Raw genomic sequence first — 17,821 nt, forward strand, 5'->3', positions numbered from 1 at the left:
ATGAAAGATAGGCAGTAAGCCAGGTGAGAGTTACAGTTCAGTGTAGGTTTGTGACAATGGGATTGTTAAATTGGCATTGTATACAGCATAAACAAGGAGACAAGCCATGTTGATGGCTTAAGTAACTGCAGAGTTACTCCCTCACACCTTGACATAGATAATAAAGAGGGAAGAGCAGGTTTTGAGATTGACAATGAATTCAGCTTGGAGTACATAAGGTCTGAAGTACCTAGCAGGTAACCACCTTGAAATATCTAGTAAGAGAGTTGACTATGTTTGTCTGGAGTTCAAGAGAGCAGTGTGAGTTTTAGAATTTGATTTGTACAGTATTGGCATATGCTGATAATTAAAGTTCTGGAAATAATGAGATCACCAAGGAGCAATACATAAAATGAGTGAACAAAGAGGGCCTGGGACTTGAGTCCTGAAGAACATCAAAATTCACAGACATTGACAAGAGAAGACAACAAGGTGTTAAGAGGGAAAGAAGAAAGCTAAGAGATTATGGTATCAAGAAACCAAGGGTTGAAAGAGGAAAGGAGTGCTCGAATTCCAAACACTACCGATAAGTTCACAATTGAAAGGTGTTCACTGGATGTGTTAGTTATGGTTTTATTCACTTGAAATGATTAAATAGCCAAAATAACAATCTTATAAAAATTTATTTTTTCTCTTATATAATTACATAATAAAATTGTTTTTTACACATGTAATTTTTAGCATATGCCAGTGGTCTAAAACTTTACTGCACATTGGAATAACCTGGAGTTTTAAAAAATACTCCTACCTTTAGATATTCTAATTGGTATGGGAAACAACACAAGCGTGGGATTTTTTCAGAGCTCCCGGGTGACTAATGAACAGCGAAGTTTGGGAGCCAGTGGGATATAGTATACATTACTAAATACTTACATATATATGTAAATATCTATGTAAAATATATATATGAACTTCTCTGTAGCATTTGGAATTTGAGCACACTTTGTTTCCTCTCTCAACCCTTGGTTTCTTGATAATCTCTTAGCTGTCTTCTTTTCTTCTGAACGCCAAGTTGGCTTCTCTAGTCAATGTCCATAAATTTTAATGTTCTTCAGGTGTGATGTGTGTGTTTAAATATATGTGTGTGTGTGTGTGTGTATATTTATAAGTAAGTATGCATATTTATAAATATATATGCTTATATATATACACACACATATCTATACGTATATATAATTTTCTCATTAAAACTTTGTTTTAATGAGTCTCAAAATTCTGTGACAGATTTTTGGTCAAGTTGTTTTCATTGAAAAGTACTGATTTTAAAAACTAGTAAATTAAAACTGCCACAAGCAAAACAAAAACAACAAAGTGATCCACAAAACATTCTCCTTTCCTCCTGAAGGTTTTATGATGCAGTGTTACCATTAACCAGTCTTTTACTGTTACAGTTAAATAACCAACTTAAACAAACAATTCTGAGACCATTCTTCTACCACTGATTAAGACTAGGGTGGCAGGTATTGGGGATATACATAAATAATGTATTCAGGTTTACATAAAAACCATATACAATATACTCTGATTGAGTTAAGGACATCTCAGAGTAATTTTGACCATATATAATTATTGCATTATCAACTGAATTTAGAACCTAATCTAAATATAAGTTGTGCCTGTAGTATTTGTTGTAGTGCTGCAGGATAATTAAGGAATCAGAGAGACCAAGGGGTTGAGGAGGAATTGTTTAATTATTTAGGTGCACCGACCCAGTCGGATTAACATTCAAAGGACTGAGCCCCGAACAGAGTCAAGCTACCTTTAAGCATTTCATGGGGCGTGGGGAGATCTGTGCAGGGGGAAGCGTATTACAGAAGTGAGAAACAAAGACAATTATTCATTTAAGATATGTATTACATTATTTCTTACTTTTTAAGGAACATGTTTTATGACTTGAGATTATCTGTCTAGTGACCTTGCAGCTGCACAGCTAGAGAAACAGAGTCTTCAAAATGCCTGGGAAAGGGAGAGATAAGGCTCACTATCCACAGAGAGAAAAACAGGCAGTTAATTTTAAAGGACTCCAGCCCTTTGTCTTCTGCTAGGGGAATTGGGTTTTCTTACATACAACTGAGTTTTTGCTTACACAGTCTTTAATTTCTTTTAATTCCTGTTCCAGTAGGAATGTTGGAGTCAAATAGACTTGGGTTCAGATCTGGACTCTATCACTTAACAGCTGTGTGCTAACAAGTCCTTCTTAATTTCAATTTTGGGTTTTTTTCCTTTTTTGTAAAATAGAGATCTTAACCATTTTACAAGATATTTATAAATATCAAGTAAGACAACTCTGCCACTTATTAACCTGTGTGACATCAAGTTACTCAATTTCTCTAGGCCTTGATTTCCTCATCTCTAAATTAGAATTAATAGTATTATCTACCCATGTGATTATAAGGACTAATCTTCTTAGTACTTAGTTCAATAAGTTGTCGCTGTCATGTAAACCTTTAGTCTGCCAGAAGGTTGTCAAAATCAGAAAGTCTGACAGTCCTATCACAGGAGCTCTCAGGATTCTCCTGCAGGCTGAACACAGAACCCAAAGTGAATATGGATTGGGAAGAATTCCTCTTTCTCCCCAGAACCTGCAGTAGGTCAATGTGTTCATTTTCTTTTCGTTCTTCCAAATGGATTGAGGTGATGAGGATAATTCACATCATCTGGCTTTTCAGACATGTGTGTCTTACAATTTATAAATACTGGTTAGCGTTTTGTTAGGCTGGGCTGGCAGCCAGCCATAAGGTATGTGTGATAAAGCACATAATAGGTGTTCACTGTAGTAAGCACCACTGTTCTCAGAGGACTCACTACGTGTCAGAGTCTAATGGAGTCATGATATGACTATGCAATTTATTTTTGTCTGCACTAACCTTATTTTAACTGTCTTTGTACTGATATGTCTTACAAAAAAAAAAAAAAAAGGCAACTCATTGCATACTTGTTATATTTATGTATTTAATAGGCTATGTGGAGGAGATATAGAGCCAAGAAATATTTATGTAAAGTGAAAGCTGCCTGCAAGATTCAAGCCTGGTATAGGTGTTGGAGAGCACACAAAGAATATCTAGCTATATTAAAAGCTGTTAAAATTATTCAAGGTTGCTTCTATACCAAACTAGAGAGAACATGGTAATGTATCATAGTTCTGTGGAAAATGTAATAGTATTTGTGTGTGATAGAGCTAAGTCCTTACATAAAAGTACACTGCCTATTGATTTTTATTTTAAATATTTGTTATGTTTAATGTATATGGTTGGTTTTGTTGATATTTTCTTTATTAAGGAAACAATATATCTTGTACTGTCTTGCTTTTTTGAGATAGAGCATAGCCTTTAATTAATATAATCTACTAAAAATATTTACATATACTTGATTAATTCAGGTTCATAAGGATTAGAGTAAGGACAGAGAGGTGGAAGTTAATAAAACCATTTAGTTAAGACTCGGTTTTCTTATTAGTGCTTTGGTCCATTTTGTTGGGTGACTTAACTACTGGCAAAATTTGTTTTCTTACTCATTCTTTTTTCTTTGAACTTTGTATTATTCCTCATACTCTTTGTCATTAATGATGAAGACCCTAATTACCAACCTGTCTTATGCTAATTGTATTTCCCTATTCCTAGCTCATTTCTTACACACACATTTTCACAAGCTGTTACCAAATCATCTTTTTTTGAGTTCATAGTATAAGAATTTTTCTTCTGCTCCCAGAATTATTGAATCAATGATGGTTTTAAAGATGGTTTAGGAAAGCACACGAGTGTGAGAGGAATGTTTGGATCAAGCCCATGGGTAGAAGCAGGGCTTAACATATAAAATTGATCGCATGAAGACAGAAGTAGAATGTTGGTTACCTGAAGCTAGGATAGGGAGAAAGCAGGGGTGGATAAAGACAGGCTGGTTAATGGATATAAAAATACACTGAGAAGGAATAAGATTTACTGTTTAGTAGCACAATAGGGCAACTATAGTTAACAATAATTTATTGTATATTTCAAAATAACTAGAGGAATAGAATTAGAAGTTTCCTAATACCAGGAAATGATAAATGTTTGAGGTGATAGATATCCCAGTTACCCTGATTTGATCATTACTCGCTATGTGCTTGAATCAAAATATCACATGTACCCCGTAAATATTTACAACTATTATATAGCCATAAAAATTAAAATTAAAAGGCATATAAAGATACAGTTGCTACTATCAGCTATTAAGGACCAGTATCTAATTTTCCTGTAACAGATGCTGAATTTTACTCAATGGCATTTGGTCTTATTTTCTAACAAACATGGCAAAAAACAAGCTAGTCATTCTACTTTTTCCACAATATCAAGAACAGAGTAGAAAACCTGTCCATTCTCACATTTTGTCTCTTAGCATTATGTTGATCTGTTAAATTTAATCTCTAGCGCTCAGATTTTTAAAAATTTTTCTCCAGTTCTGTTTACAAAATATCTCTACTTAGATATTTTGATGATACTTATCTTTCCTTTCAAATGAAAGGAAGTACCTGATGCTGCTTGTAAATCACATTCTCTTCTTAACCACCTCCCATCTGCTCAAAGACTCACTTGCAATGCAGACTCAAATCTTATATTTTATCATTATTTCTACCATTCCCCCTTTATCTAGTTTTTTGCTAGATCTGGGTAACTATACTTTCTTTTGATCCAGTTCAAAATTCTGTGCCGTATTAGAATCGTAGAACTTCATATTTCTTACCCACTGGAATATTGCCAATTGTAAAACTTCTTTTGTGTACGTGTGTAAATTCTGATTGTTTGAACTTAACTATGAATTATACTTGCCCACTTTTTTTATTCTGTCATTGCCTTTCTTATATTTTATTCTCTTCTAATAGTTTAAAGGGGGGAGGCAATAAATACTCATTGAATAAGTTAAAGTAATTTGAAATTGCTTTCCAATAACTAATTTTTAGGTTTTTGAATGTGAGAGCATCAGCAATTATCATTCAGAGAAAATGGAGAGCTATACTTTCTGCAAAAATAGCTCATGAACACTTCTTAATGATAAAAGTAGGTATTACAAATTAATTCACTTGCAAATAACTACTTTAGGAAATAGAAAACAATGTTTTGTATTTTTTAATTTTTAAAAATAAATCTTTCACTGGGGAAAAAAAAGTGTTTTTAAGGCCTAAGTATGCATTTATTTCACACACATCTATTTCAGTCAATTGAAAATTATATTATCCCATAAAAATACTATTTGCTAGTTTTTAAAAATGTATGAGGTATAGGCATACCTTGTTTTATTGTACTTCGCCTTATGGTGCTTTGCAGATATTGCATTTTTTTATAAATTGAAGGTTTGTGTCAACCCTGTGTTGAGCAAGTCTCTTGGTGCCATATTTCCAACATCATGTGCTCACTTTGTGGCTCTGTATCTCATTTTGGTAATTCTCACAGGGTGTTATGTAATTGAGGAATCTAAGGTGTGCTATGTTTTGTCAAACTACAGACATTTTCTGTCATAGCTATTTATGATCACTGTGCTCTTTCTATTGTAGCTAGCATTTTTATTAAATGTGTTTGAGCTGTAATGTTAGTCCTTTTTCCTCTTACAATGAAAAGTATCAAGAGGATGAGAGGGGAAGAGCACCAAGTATCTCTTGACCCTTGACCCTTGGCTTACACCTTCATTTTGGCTCTAGACCTATGTAAGTTTAGAAATAATGCTTCATCACCGTTTCATATCTATGAAACATGACATTCTTAAACTATAAATCATAATTATGCCATCTCATTGAGAAATTAAAGAACTTCTAGTGGGTTAGAAATCCTTTTATTTCTACCTATTAATGTTACTTGTAAATTTTTCCTCATAGAGACATCGAGCTGCTTGTTTGATCCAAGCACATTATAGAGGATATAAAGAAAGGCAGGTCTTTCTTCGGCAGAAATCTGCTGCTTTGATCATACAAAAATATATACGAGCCAGGGAGGCTGGAAAGCGTGAAAGGATAAAATACATTGAATTTAAAAAGTCTACAGTTATCCTACAAGCACTGGTGCGTGGTTGGCTAGTACGAAAAAGAGTAAGTATTTTCAAGTAGCATATCTCAGTCTTATAAAATGAAAGCACTTGATGTTAAATAGTGTTAAGAAACTTTGGATTTTAGAGAATAATTTCAGAACTAATATGACCATTAACTTGAATTCATTCAGCTGCTAGAAAGGTAAGTGACAAGAGCACTGACCGTCAGATTTTTTTTTCTGTGATCCTAGTCATACTGTTTCTCACAGGTGTTCACCACCAAAGTCGCAAAATAAAATTTCTCCTTTGTAATGAATCTTAACAAAGGAACTGAAAATATGAGAGAGAGGCTCCACATGCGAAAGAGGTTAAATGTTATTCTAGTAGCTTTTTGCCACCACCAAGCAACTTTTGAGGTGTCGCAACCAGAATTCCTGTGACAGCTTCCACATCTTCAGCAAGAGAGAATTCTTTTTAGGGAGGTCATAACATTTAAGCTTACAGTATGTGAAGTACTGGCATAGACAAAATAATTTGATTTGAAGTTAAATAGGAGGAATGTTTGTATCTTGTTCATTAAACATCAAGTGGAAGTCTGAAGCCCAACAGCAACTGTAGAAAGCTCCTTCTGCAGAGTCTTATGCTAGAGTTGCACCGTACTATTTAATAGCAGAGATATTAATTCACATAAGTTTTTCTGATTTAATATCACCATTTCCAAGAGTTCTGCTTGGAATTCTGTAACCTTTTTTTGAGTTTAATATTTTTACCCTTCTCTAATTAAAAGTACATTGCAAACCTTAACTCACTGTTGTAGGGCAGTCTAGTTGAATTAGATTCTATGGTTATTTAGTAAAGTACCCAAAATATAATTTTGCTTTCTACACTCTGAATTATGATTTACACTATTGGAAATATTGTATAGTAAAATATTGTAATGACTTTGATTTACAATATAAGTAATTGTAATGATTAAAAATTAGTTTATTCTTGCTAGTTTATATAATTTGATGTTGAGGTTATACAAAAAATAAACACTGATTGATTAACTTAGGAAGCAGATACTTGAATATGCTTTGTTTTTTCACCTTTAGATTTTAGAACAGAAAACGAAAATTCGACTTCTTCACTTCGCTGCAGCTGCATATTATCACCTGAATGCTCTCAGAATTCAAAGAGCCTATAAACTTTACCTGGCTGTGAAGAATGCTAACAAGCAGGTTAATTCAGTCATCTGTATTCAGGTTTGCTTCTTCTTTGCAGTAAAACTATAGGACATAATTTTTCTGTTAGAAATTTTTGATACGTAATAAACAATTTCCAAATGCTTTATGCTAAGGTCGTACAACATTTAGCCTTTCACCATATAGCTGTTAGAATGATTTGAGGGTTAGAAATAGATTGATGTTTTATGGCACAGTAATACAGTTGTGAATTATTGTCTGATGTAATTGTACTCATTTACATTCCTGCCAGCAAAGTCTTGAGGGTACCCTGTTTCTCTACACGCTTGCCAACATGAAGTATCGGAAGACTTTCTGATTTTTGGCATTCTAATGAATGGGAAACAGCATCTCATTTGTTTTTTTTTTGGATTTACTTGATGGCTAGAGATTCTAAAATTATATTCTATATGTTGGTTATTCAAGTTCTTATCTGTGTACTTTTTTTAACATCTTTTTTCATACACTTAGCCCATTTTTCCATTGGATGTTCTTTTTTATTGTGATTTATAGGAGTTCTTTACATATTTTGAAGAAGAATTCTAGTTTATATACATTAACATATATTTACATATAAAATATTCAGTGAAAAAATTGCAGAATGATACATGCAGTTTGGTAGAATTTATATAAATTGTAAAATGAAGACAATGTTGTCCGGGATTAACTATACTCCTGTGCATGTGCGTGCACAGACACATGTTGTCCAGGATTAACTATACTCCTGTGTGTGTGCGTACACAGACACATGTTGTCCAGGATTAACTGTACTCCTGTGCGTGTGCATGCACAGACACGTGTTGTCCAGTGTTAACTGTACTCCTGTGCGTGTGCATGCACAGACACGTTTTGTCCAGGGTTAGCTATACTCCTGTGCCTGTGCGTGCACAGACACGTGTTGTCCAGGATTAACTATACTCCTGTGCATATGCGTGTGCACACACACACAAGCACCCAACATGGACTGGAAAGGTTTTTACACCAAGTGGAGTGGGGAAGTAATGCCTCTGGGGAAAGCTGAAAGATTTCTTGATACACTGTTCTATTTCTTTCATTTATATATGAATGTATATTTGTATTTTTTTAAAAAAAAACCTGAAATAGAAATGAAAAACAAAAGTCTGTGTTTTAAACAGAGATGGTTTCGAGCAAGATTACAACAAAAGAAATTTATTCAGAAATATAGCATCAAAAAGATTGAGCATGAAGGTCAAGAATGTCTGAGCCAGCAAAATAGGGCTGCATCAGTAATACAGAAAGCAGTGCGCCATTTTGTCCTCCGTAAAAAGCAAGAAAAATTCACTAGTGGAATCATTAAAATTCAGGTAATTGAAATTTGTATAGTTTTAGTTCAAAACTTTAATTTGCAAATCATCTACATGATATCTAATGCTATAAATACATAGTCACCATTTTAAAAAGCTAATACATTAGCCAGTAGAATAACTCATAAGCTCTATACTACCATAATTTCATTGCTAAACTCTTTATTTTCAAATACTCTAGGGGAGGTTTATAATCAATAAGTAAAAAAGTATTTTAACATTTTGAATAGATTTAGACATCTTTGGTCAATAAAGGCTACCCAGTTTACATACAGGAATATTCTCTGTATTTCTGTTTTTGAAAATTGATTTTGCTGTTTATTTGAACTTGAAATTTTAATTGAAATGCATGTGATCATGTCAAATAAATTTACTGAAAATGTTTACATTGTGAAAACAGATGTAGATGTAAATAGAAAACATTGGCTATAATCTTAAAATCACTCGGTTTTATCTCTTTAAGGCATTATGGAGAGGCTATTCTTGGAGGAAGAAAAATGATTGTACAAAAATTAAAGCTATTCGACTAAGTCTTCAAGTTGTTAATAGGGAGATGCGAGAAGAAAACAAACTCTACAAAAGAACTGCACTTGCCCTTCATTACCTTTTGACATATAAGCACCTTTCTGCCATTCTTGAGGCCTTAAAACACCTAGGTTAGTTTATGTTCACATGTTTAAAAAATGTTGTAATATTAGCTAAAAATTCATTTCGTTGCTGTAAATTTACCTGTATGTTATTTTTTTTTTCTTTCAGAGGTAGTTACTAGATTGTCTCCACTTTGTTGTGAGAACATGGCCCAGAGTGGAGCAATTTCTAAAATATTTGTTTTGATCCGAAGTTGTAATCGTAGTGTTCCTTGTATGGAAGTCATCAGATATGCTGTGCAAGTCTTGCTTAATGTATCTAAGGTAGTTTTTCATTTTATTAATGAGATATTCATGGGTCAACAAATAAGGCCCTGCAAATTAAGTTTGTGTTTACTCATCACTAGGGCTTAAATCTCTAAGTTAAAATTAATTTATGTGCAAGAGTCTTAGGGTGAAAAAAATGTTTATTAACATAAATGTAGATTTAAATAACAATTTTTGTGTTATTTTATTTCCTCAGTCTTTATATTAAAAATGATTAAAAGTTATTAAGTACTTACTACGTGCTAGTATTTTTCATGCATTGTTTAATCCTCATAATCATCCTCTACAATAGTTCATATTATTATTCCCATTTTATAGAGAAGAAATAGTAATAATTATAGAAGTAATAATTATAGAAGTAAGGTTCCTCCCCTAAGAACCTTAGTGTGATAAGTGGTAGAATTGAATTTGGATTCTTTTCTGTCTGCCTTTAGAGGTAGTGGTGTTATCTACTGCATTATATCAAAATAGTATTACCACATTATAATCATATCTAGCAAAGCGTGAGAAAGAAAATTATTGCTATAACTTAGTTACTCTGTAACTGTTGATCTGTGTATCAGAATTTGTCTTTTGGCCTTGAACTATTCCAAACTATATTGTATGCAACCAAAGGTTGAAAGATTTATCTTTCCTACTTAACCTTTCAGTGACAACTTAAAGCACTTTACCTAATATTTTTATTGAGAGGTAGTGGTTAAGAACACCAATCTGAGGCCAAACTGTTTGAGTTTGAATCCCAGCCCAATAGCTTATTATAGGTTACTTAGCTTCTCTGTACTTTACTTTCCCCAACTATAAAATGAGTATAGTAACAGTACTCAAAACGTTATTGTGATGATTGAGTTAATACACATTAATACATAAACTTGCCACACAAAGTGTCAGCTATGTTGTTTTGTTATTTTTATCTTAGTATCATTATTTGTTACCATGTAAATTTCACTATGAATCTAATAATACAATTAGAAAAACAAGACATGGAAAATATATCCTAGACTTATTAGTATCAAATTTATCTTGTTTCATTTTCGAGCAAGCTCTTCTTCCTCTCAAGGAGCATGTAATAGAGTAACTAATTAGATCCTGCCTTTATCATTATCTTACCTCTGATTAATAATATCACAGATAAGTTATCTTTTTCCTTAGAGATTCTTACTAAAGTGGTCTTATCTTTAAAAGTTTGCTTTTATTGACTTCAAGATGTTTGTTTTCACAGGTTTTAAATTTGATTTTTTTAAATGTGAAACTTTAGAATTAGGGGGAAAAGATTAAGATTAAAATGTGAATACACATATATGATAGATCTATAAATGATGATATCAGAGCTATTTCACAAAGTCCTTTGCACTTACTGCAGGCGGTCCAAAAGTTTGGCTATAGGTATGGACTTTTGTATTTTGTTTTTTGGTTGGATTGTTTGTAAATGTATGTGTTTATTACAACTTTTAATTTCATTCTGTTCTCTTCAAGTATGAGAAAACTACTTCAGCAGTTTATGATGTAGAAAATTGTATAGATACACTATTGGAGCTTTTGCAGATATACCGAGAAAAGCCTGGTAATAAAGTTGCCGACAAAGGCGGAAGCATTTTTACAAAAACTTGTTGTTTGTTGGCTGTTTTACTGAAGACAACAAATAGAGCCTCTGTAAGTATTAATCAGTTGCCTTCCTTTAAGATTATTTTTCTGTGATCTTACATCTATGACTTTTATGGTTTTCCTTTAGTAATTATCACTCTAAAATAGGGTTTTATGTGTGTTCAAACCTGGCTTTTTGCACTGATAAAATGAGTTTAGGATATATCTATGAGTTGTTTCTTTCTGACGTATTAAACTGAATTCTGAAAATAAATTTATTACAGCCATATAAGTAACAATTTCCCATTTACTAGAGAGAAAACTATCCTAGCAAGATAGAAAACCAGATATGTATAACTTCTTATCCTCCTGTTGTAACCATAATTGTATTTCAAGGTCTTCTACGATGAGACCTCTGAGTCATTCTTTTTAAATGTCACAATTAACATAGGTGAAACCATAGGCCATGATTGGACTGTGGCCTTTATCCCGATAAGTGGGAACCACTGCAGGGTAAAGCAAGGGAATTATATTTTCCAATTTAAATTTTAACAACACTCTGGCTTCTGATGGAAGAATGAATTTGGGAGAGCATATGTGGATATTGGGAGACTATTAAGGAAGGTGGCAAGTGTTGATATATAGTGATCTAGGCAAGAGATTGTGCTTGTCTTAGGATTGTGTCGCTGAGAGATAAGTAGAAGACTTTGGAAACTGCAGAGGTAAACTTTTCAAGACTTGGTAACTGGATATGATAGGTATGTTGACTGTAATAATTCCTATGTTGACTATAATAATTCCTTCTTGTATTCAGTGTGGAGTTAACTATGCAACTTTTGAATATTTATCTTCTTTATAATTGCCTTACAAATTAGCTCGTAATTTAATCAATCTACCTGCCAAACTTGGTGAGGTTTCTTTGATTATTCAAAGCTTAAAAGTTTACTGCAGGCTAGGCGCTGTGGCTCACGCCTGTAATCCCAGCACTTTGGGTGGCCAAGGCAGGCGGATCACAAGGTCAGGAGATTGAGACCATCCTGGCTAACACAGTGAAACCCCATCTCTACTAAAAATACAAAAAAAAATTAGCTGGGTGTAGTAGCGGGCGCCTGTAGTCCCAGCTACTCAGGAGGCTGAGGCAGGAGAATGGCATGAACCCGGGAGGCAGAGGTTGCAGTGAGCCAAGATCGTGCCACTGTACCCCAGCCTGGGTGACAGACAAGACTCTGTCTCAAAAAAAAAAAAAAAAAGGTTTACTGCCTCGTTTTTATTTGTTATATTTGATTTTGCTAGTCTTAAAGGGATAAAATTTTAATTCTTACTACTTTTTAGTAATTGTGCATTTTATTTTGTAGGATGTACGAAGTAGATCCAAAGTTGTTGACCGTATTTACAGTCTCTACAAACTTACAGCTCATAAACATAAAATGAATACTGAAAGAATACTTCACAAGCAAAAGAAGAATTCTTCTATAAGCATTCCTTTTATCCCAGAAACACCTGTAAGGACCAGAATAGTTTCAAGGTAAGCAGTTAAATAGTCTATAAATTTGTGTCACAGTTCATTCATTCATTTAGCAAATATTTATTGAGCACTTACCACAAACAAGATGTGCTTTTCAATAGAGAAACAACATGTGAATAAGAATGGAATGTTTGGCAAATTTAAAAGAGGCAATCTTGGTAAATAATGAAATAACATTATAGTGTAGCTTTGGATATTTAGTAGTTATTCAACAAACTTCTTCTATTAAATAGTTAAGAACTAAGGCTAAGAAGCTTGTTATAAGTTTTGTTATTTATTTAATTTAATTTTATTTATTTTATTTTGCATGAAGGACAAGCTACACTGTTTAAGAAGTGCCAAAAGTCCTTCTTAGCCAAAATATCAGCCTCCAGTCCTCCCATAATCACCCTGATTCTTGAAATTTCTCCTTCTGGAAATTTAGATTGACATTTTCTGATTTTATTGGCAAAAAGATTTAGTTTATTTTGGTGAACTGTCATGGCATTTAATTAGTTTTTTTTTCCTCCCTTCCTTCTTTCTACCTCCTCCTTTTTTTCTTCCCCCTTCTCCTTCTCTCCCTCCCTTCCTTCCTTCCTTCCTTCCTTCTTGAGATTTAGCAATTTTCTATACTAGGTACAAATCCTACGTTGTTGACAACACACTATTTCTTGACCTGAGTGGTTACACAGCCGTTAGCTTTATAATTATACTCGTAATTATAAATTGTATAATATAGTTATAAATTGGTTTTGTGCATGCATATTTCACAGCATAACATAAGAAGTTCATTTGCTTGAAAGATATTAATGGGACCATTTCTACATGTTTTTTAAGGACTTGGTAGAATTTAATATTCATTATATTTTAAAAACTCATTCTAACATATGAATAGATTATCTTAAAATTTTGATGTAGGTCAGGCTTTTTGAGGTAAAATTTACTGACAGTATAAATGTATCCTTTAAATGTATGCAATTCAATTGGTTTTGTATACAGTTAGGAAACTACCACCACTGAGATACAAAATAATTCTGTAACACAAAGTTTCCTTATGCCCCTTATCAGTTCTCTTTCTTTATTCCCTGGATTTTGGGAACTACTGATCTGGTTTTTGTACCTTTAGTTTTGCCATTTCTATGCTGTCACATATATGGAATCATATAGTAGATAGCTTTTTGTGACTGGATTCTTTTACTTAGCATAATGCTTTTGAAATGTGTTCATGTTTATGCATGGATTTGAATTTCATTCCTTTTTATCACTTAGTACTATTCCATTGTATGGTCATACCACACTTTTTTCACTCACCAATTGATACATCTTTGGATTTTTAACAGGACAGAATAAGATGATGGAAATGCATATAGTAGGGAATTATGTGAGAAGATGCATGAACTCCCCTCTGTTTGATACTATTTTCTCAATAAGTTTGAGATTATAAACTTAACAACTCAGAAGCAGCTCAGGGGGGATGGAGCGGAAGTTTGAAAAGGAGAAAGGACCAAGGTAGTCATCTTGGAGAGAAAGAGAGCATGCTGGCAATTTCAAATGCTCATTTTAGATTTGCAATTATTGGCAAAAAATAAAGCCAACTTGGTTGTGTAAACTTTTTTAGTAATATGCAGCTGTATAGGAACGGAGAAGGCAGATATTTTGACTCAATTTGAAATCCAAGTAGAATTTTTCAGACTAGTTTGGTAGGAGAGAGAGACAACTGTTAATGACATTTGCAGAGGTTTTGATAATACTGATGCACCTGAGCTAGATACACAGGAAAGTAAGAACAGCATTCTGGTGGAAGTTGGGTATGTGTTGAGGCCAAATAAAGTGGAGATCTCAGTGGGGTAGAAGAACTAGTTCAGTGACTGTGTTAGAGCAGATGACATGGATGAATCAGAAATGGTGGATGTAGAACAGAAGTCTCAAATTAAGATTTCCGTGGTCACACACTTTCTGATGATGACAGTCTAGTATGTGATCACATTAAAAAGGATTGGTTGAGGTAGAATGCAAGGAAAGCGGGGCAAAAACGGACTAGGTTGTTGGTCATATAGGTGTTGCTGTTGCTGAGAACGGTGACAGGAGTTAAGAGGAGACCAAAAACCAGGTTTACAAGGAATAAGGCACTGAGAGTTTGGCCGATGACCAAAAGGCAGTGGGCAAGCTAAATAGCATAAGCATCAAAGAAACCAGCATTATGTTTTTAGAAAGGATGGAGAGAAATAGTCTGGAAATAATGATGGACAATAATATGAAGTTCTCCCACCTCTTTGAGCAGGTTGTAAGGGAAATGATGTGTTCAGGAGTAGCTACAATTTAGCTAAGACGAAAAAGGTGAAGGTAACTCATAAGAGAAGAACTTTATTAATGCCAGAATTTTTTTTTTTTAATAGGCTTAAGCCAGATTGGGTTTTGAGAAGAGATAACATGGAAGAAATCACAAATCCCCTGCAAGCCATTCAAATGGTGATGGATATACTTGGCATTCCTTATTAGTAAATGTAAACATTTTCAGTATGTACAGTGTAAAAAAATATTAAAGCCAATCATGAGTATGTAAAGTGATTTTTGCTCTCTGTTCAACTTTTGAAATCTGACTTTGTATTTAAAAAAGCATAACCTGTTCATTACCTTCTTCATTTTTTAATTATTTATAGCTTTATGCATGTAACAAACTAATGTCATAAGATGATTATATTATTCCTATTATCTTAAAGTATTATTAGTAGTTAGAATGGAATCATATTCCTAAAAAGAAATAATAGCTGGTTACACCTTTTTTATAGGCAAGTTGAGGAATTTTTATAAAACAAATGTTAGAAATGGAAGATCTGTCTACTCACTAAGAAGTGAGACTAGGATAAAATAATCTCACAAATTCATATCAACGGCATCCTTATCCATATCCTTGACTGGCTAAAGCATCCAGATAAGCAAGTGAGTCCTTCTAGGCTCACAAAAAGAATACACCTACCACTGTATTTACTAAAAATTCTTACCATTGAACTGATGGGGGTTATAATTTGAAGTGGAAAGAACATGCTATTGCTCATAATAGAATCTTGTTGTGTAGTTATATACCACAGACCTGAAAATGATTCAGTATTGAAGTGTAATTTTTTTTCTACAGCTTTGAGTCACTGTTACTAGTATCTGCGGTTTCAGGGCCACAGATGTCTAATTCTTATGGCTGAAATCTGATAGAATCTCAAAGTCTGCCCATGTATGAATGCCATGAAAGTGTTTAACTGTTCAAAATAAATCAGGAGTAGCTAGAAATTGAGAGACTATTTAACTACTTAATGTATAACTTGATTAGAACAATTTAAGAATTAAACCTAATTTGTGTGACATTATGTGCTTATGATTTGGTTAGGATAGATCTAAATATATTGGTGCATTAAAGAGTATATGGAAATTAACTCTGGAGAATTTTTTTTCTTTTTTTTCTCTTTTTGTTCCAATAAAGTGTTTTGGGAGCTTTTGGGACTCTGTATTTTCCAAATATTGTTTTGTTTTGTTTTTTGACTGACTTGCTGACTTTTTTATTGTTTTATTTTTCTTTTTCACTTAACAGAATTTTAGCACTAATAAGTAATTTTCACTTTGGTAAATTATACTGGTAGGACATAATTGACCAGCGTAAAAATGTTATTGGCACCAATTTCCTCTAAGATAGATATAATTAATTAATAGTTGCACAAGAAATATTTAGATGAAGTTACATATGTAAGAAGATGGCTTCCAGATATTAAAACAATTTTTCTATTGTTGAATCTCAGGCCAATAATTTCTAATGGACTTTTAATTCACACCCTAACTCCCTTGTTTCAGCTGTACTACTAACTACTCTTACAGCAGACAGTAACATCGGTCTTACCAGGGCTTCCCCTTTGCCCATTCCCAGGGAAGTGTGTTAGATTTGGCAGATAAAGAATTACAGGGCTATTCTCACTGCTTATAGTGGGACTGCATCCACAGCTCAAATTTGACTATAAGGGATGAAGTTATAATCTGCTGTGAAATTCCTTTAAAAATATACACTGTCAAATTTAATGATACGCATACTACATCTTGTGCATTGATAACATCCTCACTAGTACATTGAACTGCAGTTTCACTCCTAGGACAGGCAAGATAAAAGAAATGTTACAAAATGTGAAAAATAAAAAGTGGTATAACTCTCAGTCCCCACTTTCATTTTCACTTCCCAATCCTAGTTGCCTTTTTAGTAGATCCTTACTCTGGATTGCATAATTACATATCAGTTTATTTAATAAACTTAGCTTCTGATCATTTTTCCTGCCTATTTTATTTGTGCCTTCTATATATAGATGAGTAACGTTATCTTATAGTGGTTTTAATTTGCATTCTCCTAATGCTAATTATGTTGAGCATCTGTTATTTTTTTATTTTTTGTTTATTTATTGCTATCTACATGTCCTCCTTGGTGAAGTGTTTATTCAAGTCTTCTCCATTTTAAAAATTAAGTTGTTTTCTTATTAAGTTTTGAGAGTTTAGAAAATATTCCAGATATGAGTTCTTTATTAGATGTGTAGTTTACAAATAGTTCTAGTCTGTTACTTTTCATTCTTTTAATAGTGCCTTTTGAACAACAGAAGTTTTAAATTTTGATGAAATCCAGCTTATGTTTTCTTTTTCTTTTATCGATTATACTTTTGATGTATTGTATCTAAAACCTCTTTGCTTAATTCAAGGTCATAAAGATTTTCTACTATGTTTTCTATTAGAAGTCGTATCACTTTAGTTGTGTAGTTTATTAATCAATTTAAAGTTGATTTTTGTATATAGTGTAAGGTGTGAACCAAAGTTTAGTTTTTTACATATCGATAGCCAGTTGCTCTAGCACCATTTATTGAAAAAACTATCCTTTCTCCATGGAATGGCATTTACACATTTGTCAAAAAACAGTGGACCATATATATATTTGTCTATTTCTGGCCTCTCTTTTCCATTGATGTCTTTGTTTATTTTTATGCAAATATAATGCTGTCTTGATTATCATAGGTTTACAATAAGGCTTAAGATCAGTTAGTGTAAATCATCCAAAGGTGATGTAAATCATCTAAGTTGCTTTGACTGTTCTAGGTCCTTTGCATTTTCATATGACATTTAGAATAAATTATTCATTTGTTCTGCTTACTTGGTGTGTCATTTGCTCTTCGTTTTCTAAATCTTGAAGTGGAAGCTGTTATTATTGATTTGAGATCTTTTTCT

At 33.1% G+C, this 17,821-nt stretch overlaps 1 protein-coding gene across 2 annotated transcripts in view; it reads left to right on the plus strand.

The window, feature by feature from the left end:
* Nucleotides 1-15,275, plus strand: part of ASPM (asp (abnormal spindle) homolog, microcephaly associated (Drosophila)) — a 62,445-nt gene extending 47,170 nt beyond the window's left edge. For both annotated transcript variants that reach the window (XM_011995719.1, XM_011995728.1), the window contains 10 exons: nt 2,999-3,165; nt 4,976-5,072; nt 5,885-6,094; nt 7,128-7,277; nt 8,393-8,581; nt 9,045-9,237; nt 9,338-9,492; nt 10,969-11,145; nt 12,432-12,601; nt 14,977-15,275. In XM_011995719.1, the coding sequence (XP_011851109.1) occupies nt 2,999-3,165; nt 4,976-5,072; nt 5,885-6,094; nt 7,128-7,277; nt 8,393-8,581; nt 9,045-9,237; nt 9,338-9,492; nt 10,969-11,145; nt 12,432-12,601; nt 14,977-15,079 (1,611 nt within the window). In that variant the 3' untranslated portion in view covers nt 15,080-15,275. The remainder of the gene's footprint in view (nt 1-2,998; nt 3,166-4,975; nt 5,073-5,884; nt 6,095-7,127; nt 7,278-8,392; nt 8,582-9,044; nt 9,238-9,337; nt 9,493-10,968; nt 11,146-12,431; nt 12,602-14,976) is intronic.
* Nucleotides 15,276-17,821: the final 2,546 nt, after the last annotated feature.

The sequence above is a fragment of the Mandrillus leucophaeus genome, unplaced genomic scaffold (assembly GCF_000951045.1).
Source record: "Mandrillus leucophaeus isolate KB7577 unplaced genomic scaffold, Mleu.le_1.0 Scaffold1132, whole genome shotgun sequence".
In the NCBI taxonomy this organism is placed as follows: domain Eukaryota; kingdom Metazoa; phylum Chordata; class Mammalia; order Primates; family Cercopithecidae; genus Mandrillus; species Mandrillus leucophaeus.